A 6,956-nucleotide genomic window follows, 5' to 3' on the forward strand; every position below is an offset into this window, starting at 1 on the left:
TGATGAATAACATCTCAACTTATGTATAAAAAAAATAAAAAATCAAAACTCAAGTCTTGAATTCATAGACGTTTTACCAAATTATCCTTATTAGCTATACCCTTCGGTTATTATTATAAACAAAAATTTCATTTTTTAAATTCATTTAACAAATGTTGTATGTGATCTATATATAGACCACATACATCCACATACATCATTTATTGAATGAACCTAAAAAATAGATTTTTACTTATAATAGTGACTAGAGGGTATATTGATTTATTTTCCACCGAAATAAAAGTAATACTCCCTCCGTTTTAAAATGAGTGTCGTTTTAACAAAAAAAAATGTTTCAAAATGAATATCACTTTCAGTTTTCAATGCAATAATAACTTTTTCTTTTCAATTGTACTTTTCTATTAATGCTATGTTACACTACTTCCAAAGTATTACTCCTTTCGGTCCTATTTACAAGATAAAGTTGACTTTTTTAGATACATTGAATAATGTATGTATCTAGTCAAACACCTAAACCAAATACATAAATTATTGTATGTATCTAAAAAATAAATTGTCTCTTGTAAATAGGATCGGAGGGAGTATTTTTTCTTTAATGAAAAACAAACCAATAGTTGATTAGGATAATTTGGTAAAATTGCTATGACATTTGACTACTTTATTCCATTCCTTAATATATGTGCAATTGATTAAAACGACACTCATTTTAAAACGGAGAGAGTACTACTTAGGAGTAGTGTACAAAGTACTGTATTAATTATAGGGTACAATTGAAATGAAAAGAAAAGTACTCATTCCGGTCCTTTTTATAAGAAGAAAAACAAAAAAATCATCAAAACCAAGACATTGATTAGTTGTTGCAATGTTTTGAATGATTTTACAAATATACCCTCATAAAATTTTGTGAAGTATTAAATATACACACTATTATTAAAAAGATAAACATTAAATGAAGGTTAGAAAAGTTTTTCAAACAATAAATGTACCTCAAAAGTTGTGACTTTTTCTTATAAATAGGACAATTTTTTTTTTTAAAAATTTTCTTATAAATGGGACCGGAGTGAGTATTATCACATTAGAAATTAAAATTGACATTAACAATTTTTATTTGAGCACGTTAATGATTCTAGAACAAAAAATAAATGGCTAAATGATGTGTTTCGTCCTTGCAATTAGGCGTCATTTAAAAATTAGTCCCTATAATCGTTAATCCTGGCAATTAGGCGTCATTTGAGCACATGCTAACCCTCGTCTTTATTATGAGAAGAAGATGAAGACAGGGGTAAAAATGTCATTTCACAAATGGATGACGAGGGTATTTTTGTCCATTCCCATGCCATTTTGCTAATTTGATGACATGACAGTGATTAAGTTGGTCAAAGGACAAAATTTTGAATGATTAAACAATGCAAGGGTAAATTGTCAGGATTAGCGATTACAAGGACTAATTTTTAAATGACGCCTAATTGCAATGACGAAACACATCATTAAACCAAAATAAATTAACACAATTTACAATACATTTTTGGTATAAATAAATAGTCAAATATTGGTAAAAGATCCTTAAAATAGGTTTTGGCGCCATCATAATAACACTAGGCATTTAACACTCTTCATCTTCTATGCTACGTTCTCTCTCTCTCTCTCTCTCTCTCTCTCTCTCTCTCTGCTATGTTCCTACAACTCTTCTTCCATTAAGATCTTCATTTATCGACACATTCCTAACCCTTTCAATTTAACAACACTTTTTGTTGTTCTTTTTCTCTTTCTGTTATCCACTAACACATAACATAACAGAGACATTTAAAGCATACAAAGCCAAACCTGTTTCTTTAATTTTCTTGTCCTTGTTCTGTTTGTGATGGCTGGTGTTTCTAGCATAACTCATACCAACAATGTTCCCTTGATCAGGTTTCTTTCAAATGGTGGTTCATCAAAGCGGAGAAAGAGTGATGAAGATGATATGAGTTTTGACTCTCTTTCTGGTTCTAAGAAACGAAAGGTAAGAGAAGAACCTTTTCTTATTCCAGAGAATGCTAAGATCATTTCCATTGATGATGATGATAATGAAGGGTCGGAGCAGTGTGATGAGAAGATGTTTGAGGGTGTTTTTGATGTTAAAAAGGAAGTAAAAAGTGGAGGAAGTGGCAAGTTTTATGCTAAAGATGGAACAGTTGAAAACCCGATTACAATAATTTCAGATGAATATGGTGAAAGTGATGAAAAACACTCCAAGAAACGAAAGTTAAAAGAAGAACCTTTTGTTGTTCATGATAATTCTGAGGTTATTTTCTTTGATATTGGTGATGAGAAGATGTTTGTGGATGGTTATGATGTTACCGAGAATGTGAAAATTGATGAAAGTGGCAAGTTTGATGCGAAAGATGGAAAGTTTGTTGACGAAAAGTGTGGTTGGACACTTGAAAACCCGATTACAATACAATCAGATGACGAACACTCTGTTAGTTCTGATTCTAATGATGATGAAGAAGAAGAAAATTATGATAATGTTAAACAGGGAGAAAAAAGTGGAGCAAGCGATGAGTCTGCTGATAAAGATATTTTTTTTGTAGATTTGGATGATTCTGATGAGAGTGATGAAGAACACTCTGTTGGTTCTGCTTCTGATTCAGATTCAGATTCCAATTCTGATTCTGATGATGATGATGATAATGTTCAAGAGGGTGCAAAAAGTGGAGGAAGTGGTGAGTTTGCTGATAAAGATAATTTTTTTGTTGATTTGGATGATTCTGATGAGAGTGATGAAGAACACTGTTTTGATTCTGATGAAAGTGAAGAAAATGAGACTAGCGATGAGGATTTTAGAGTTGATGAGCTGAATGAGATTTCTGACAATGATGACGATAGTTCTTCTGATAATGATGGTAAGGAGAAAGAGAAGAAAAAGGGTGGGCGAAAATACGATAATGTCGCAGAGGAATTGTTGAGAGAGGCAATTGATAGACACAATGGAATTTCTGAGATGAATAATGAGGAGGTGAAGGATAAAAGTCCTTCTATAAAGAATGATGAAGTGGAGCATTCAGATTATGGTAGTGTAGCAACTTCTACTACCTTTGAGAAGAAGGGTTCTTCTTCAAACAAGAATGATACATCAAAGAAACAAAAAGCAAAAAGTGTGGAAAATGTTTCTGACGATGATGTAAATGTTGCCAAAGCCAAAGAAAGGGCTAAACCTAATGAAACTGTGAATCTTCGTGATGATGTTAATGTTGCTAAAGCCAAATGCAAATCCCATGTCAAAGCCAAAGACAATGCCAAACCTTATGAAAGCGTGGATGTTTCTGATTCTGACGAAGGAAAAGAGCATGTCAAAGGTTTAGATGCTGGGGGCGTTTCTTTGGTTCAAACAAAGCAAGAAATGATAAAGGAATCACGTAAACAGAAAATGGTGGAGAACAAAGGAAGGGATTATAAAGGTATAGCTAACATCCATATCGAGAAGAAGAATGAATCTATTGATAATAATGGTTTGATACAAAGCGTCAAAAGCACACATTTTATGTGGAATGAGTTGCTCCTTGCTAAATGCTATTGGGACAGTATGAATACCATGAAGAATGATTCAACTTTGTTCGAGTTTGAGGAGGATGGCGTTGATCGACAAGATACACAGCCACAACCGGTTTCTGTGGAGACACCCCCATCGATATGGAGCCTTAAGAAGGTGGAAAAAGTGCAAAAGACCATGGAGGAGGAGGAGAACGAAGTGTTATGGGATGAATTAGATACAGTTCTTAGAGAATCTGACGCTGTATCCATGGTAATCCTCCACTTTAAGAACATTTAAATTTGAACTCTGCATTTTTATTTTTATTTGTGAACTATAGGACTAGTGCTCAAGCTTATTTTAATTTTTCATTTAAATTGTTTATATGTATAGACTTCATTCTAAGCAATATCTATATGTTTATACATAGTGTGTTACTATCTGCAGATTGGAAATTTAGGGACAAATGAAGCTACAAATATAAAAAGCGGAAGTCCATCATCTCGATGTGAACACGACACTTTTCTCGACGAAGAGATTGGTGTATATTGCAAATTGTGTGGTGTGGTTATTACTGAGATCAAATATATCTCACCACTAGTGGTAAGCATGGTTTCGTATTGATTTAAATAAAATAACTTGGTTACTTTTCTGATTTTGGTCTTGATTAGTGAAATTTGAACACACCACTTTTGATTGCATTATGCGGCGATTTAATGCGAAGTATTGTGTAATTGCAGCTAAATCAGTACTATTTGGAACATAACACTAATAAATTTGTTGCTGTTAGATTCAATAAATTTTCTGCTGTTAGATTCAAATTAAATTTTATTTAGTTGTATAAGAGACGCTGATATTTTGCATACTTGTTTTGCACGTGACACAGGTTGAAAGATTTCCATGTGAAGGTTCAGGAAGAAAGGCATCATTTGATGGTGTAAATGTTTCACTGTTTGATGGATCTCAATTCAATGTTTCTGATAAAGATTCAGAAACTAATTTCTCTCGCAATGAGGGAACAGTTTGGGACCTAATTCCAGATTTGATACAAACTTTATATCCTCATCAACAAGAAGGCTTTGAATTCATTTGGAAAAACTTGGCAGGAAGCGTAAAGCTTCAAAAGTTAAAGAATGTCGATCCTTGCAGTGAAGGTGGCTGCATTATTTCTCATGCTCCTGGTACCGGAAAGACAAGGCTGACCATAGTGTTTCTCAAGGCATATTTGAAAGCCTTTCCCAAATGCTTGCCGATTATTGTCGCTCCTGCTAGTATACTACTAACTTGGGAGGATGAATTCAAGAAATGGGACATTGGAGTTCCATTTCACAATTTAAGCAATCCCGAGTTATCTGGTAAAGAGCATGCTGATGCGGTTGAAACGTTTGATAGGTCCAATACACAACATAATATTCATGAAACGCGGATGGCAAAACTGATTTCGTGGTTCAAAGAAACAAGCATTCTTGGAATCAGCTACAATTTGTTTGGAAAAAAATGCCAAGATAAGAAAAAGCTTGAAAATGTGAAGGAGAGAAAAGGAAACTGTGATATGCGAAAGATTCTGCTTAAATCTCCCGGTTTGTTAGTTCTAGATGAAGGACACACACCAAGAAATCAAAGAAGTCATATTTGGAAGGTGTTGTCCAAGATTCAAGCGCAGAAGCGAATCATCCTTTCCGGAACTCCATTCCAGAACAATTTCTGGGAGCTTTACAGCACCTTAAGCTTAGTGAAGCCTTCTTTTCCTAACACGATACCGCCTGAGCTAAAAAGTTTTTGCCATAAGCAGGGACATAAATCATCTAAAAAGCGGAGTTGTGAACCTGTTTCAGGCAACACAACAAGAGACCCTTCTGATGATAAGATCAAGAAGCTGAAAATGCTAATGGATCCCTTTGTACATGTTCACAAAGGGGCGATCCTTGAAAATAAGCTTCCCGGGTTAAGGGACTGTTTGGTGACTTTGAAGGCAGATAGTTTGCAGAACGAAATTCTGAAGAGCATTAAACGTTCTCAGAACACCATATTTAACTTTGAACGTAAGATAGCATTGACATCCGTCCATCCATCGCTTTTCCTTGAATGTTCTCTTTCGGAAGAAGAAGAATCTGCTCTTGACAAGGATCAGCTGGAAAAGCTTAGACTGAACCCACATGAAGGTGTCAAAACAAAATTTTTGTTCGAGTTTGTTCGGCTATGCGATGCTTTTCACGAGAAAGTTCTTGTGTTCAGCCAATTCCATGCGCCTTTACAATTAATTAAAGACCAATTAACCTCTGCTTTTAAATGGTCTGAGGGAAAGGAAGTGTTATTCATGTCTGGCAAAGATCCTCCAAAGGTCAAGCAATCCGTAATCCATAGCTTCAACGATGCAAATTGCCAAGCAAAGGTTCTACTTGCATCTACAAAAGCTTGTTCTGAGGGAATTAGCTTAGTTGGAGCTTCTAGGGTTGTACTTCTGGATGTTGTATGGAATCCTTCTGTCGAAAGACAAGCTATCAGCCGAGCATATAGGATTGGTCAGAAGAGAGTGGTATACACATACCATCTGCTCGCTGAAGGGACTACTGAGGAAGAAAAATATGGTAAACAGGCCGAAAAGGACCGGTTATCTGAGCTTGTTTTTTCGGAGAAAAATGCCACCGATATTGATGAGGAGTCCAAGAGCTGTGCAGGGAACTTTGAAGATAGAGTTCTTGATCAGATGACTCGGCATGAAAATCTCAAAGACATGTTTGTTAAGTGTGTGGTACTGAGGAAGGAGCGAGATGTGGTCTGAGAGTTTTGGCCGTGGATCCAATTTCACGCTTGGATACATTTCTGTGTTTGCAAGAATGTTAAATTTTCAACCAATTCAGTTTCAGTGTATAGACACAGGACTACTTTCAAAGGTAAGAATATTTTTGGTGGATCAGATTAAATTAGTAGTTTTGACTTTATATTTTGTTAATACGATGATATTTCGACTGAAGGTTAAACAAAAAATAGAAATGCTCTTACTTTAACAATTTTGATTATCTCTGTTGTTTAATTCAGATCATGCTTCTAATGTAGCTCTTTATTTGGTTTTGAAGATTCTTAAACATTGCTAACTCTACAACATTGCTATTATTTATTACTATCTGTAAAGTAATGAAATTACCGTTCTAGGACTTTCAACTTAGGATATACTATATTTGTATCAGCACCTACAATTAGCTTCAATACACTGTCAGTATCTTCAAGCTGAGAGCAGTGGCTACATATTAATTAAAAGAGTGCTACAATTTCTATATTTGAAGAGTTTTTACTTATAACTATACTGTAATACCTAGTTGTCTGTTTGGTTTAGATATAGATAGTCGAGAATTAGTACAATTCTGGGAGCAAAAAGAAAGAAGGCCAGTTGAATTGAAAATCACTCTTGCAGTGTTTGTTTTGTAAAAAAAACTTAAGCACGACA

At 34.7% G+C, this 6,956-nt stretch overlaps 1 protein-coding gene across 1 annotated transcript; it reads left to right on the forward strand.

The window, feature by feature from the left end:
• The first annotated feature begins 1,861 nt into the window (after positions 1-1,861).
• LOC25497866 (SNF2 domain-containing protein CLASSY 3) lies at positions 1,862-6,338 on the forward strand. The gene is made up of 3 exons (XM_013592589.3): positions 1,862-3,784; positions 3,959-4,114; positions 4,398-6,338. The coding sequence occupies exons 1-3, from the start codon at positions 1,862-1,864 to the stop codon at positions 6,291-6,293; spliced, it is 3,975 nt and encodes a 1,324-aa protein (XP_013448043.1). The 3' UTR covers positions 6,294-6,338.
• Positions 6,339-6,956: the final 618 nt, after the last annotated feature.

The sequence above is a fragment of the Medicago truncatula genome, chromosome 7 (assembly GCF_003473485.1).
Source record: "Medicago truncatula cultivar Jemalong A17 chromosome 7, MtrunA17r5.0-ANR, whole genome shotgun sequence".
Taxonomy (NCBI): domain Eukaryota; kingdom Viridiplantae; phylum Streptophyta; class Magnoliopsida; order Fabales; family Fabaceae; genus Medicago; species Medicago truncatula.

Coding starts and splice junctions, on each gene's coding strand:
- LOC25497866 (XM_013592589.3), top strand. CDS start 1,862: ATGGCTGGTGTTTCTAGCATAACTCATACCAACAATGTTCCCTTGATC. Junction 3,785..3,958: donor AATCTGACGCTGTATCCATG/GTAATCCTCCAC, acceptor TACTATCTGCAG/ATTGGAAATTTAGGGACAAA. Junction 4,115..4,397: donor AATATATCTCACCACTAGTG/GTAAGCATGGTT, acceptor CACGTGACACAG/GTTGAAAGATTTCCATGTGA.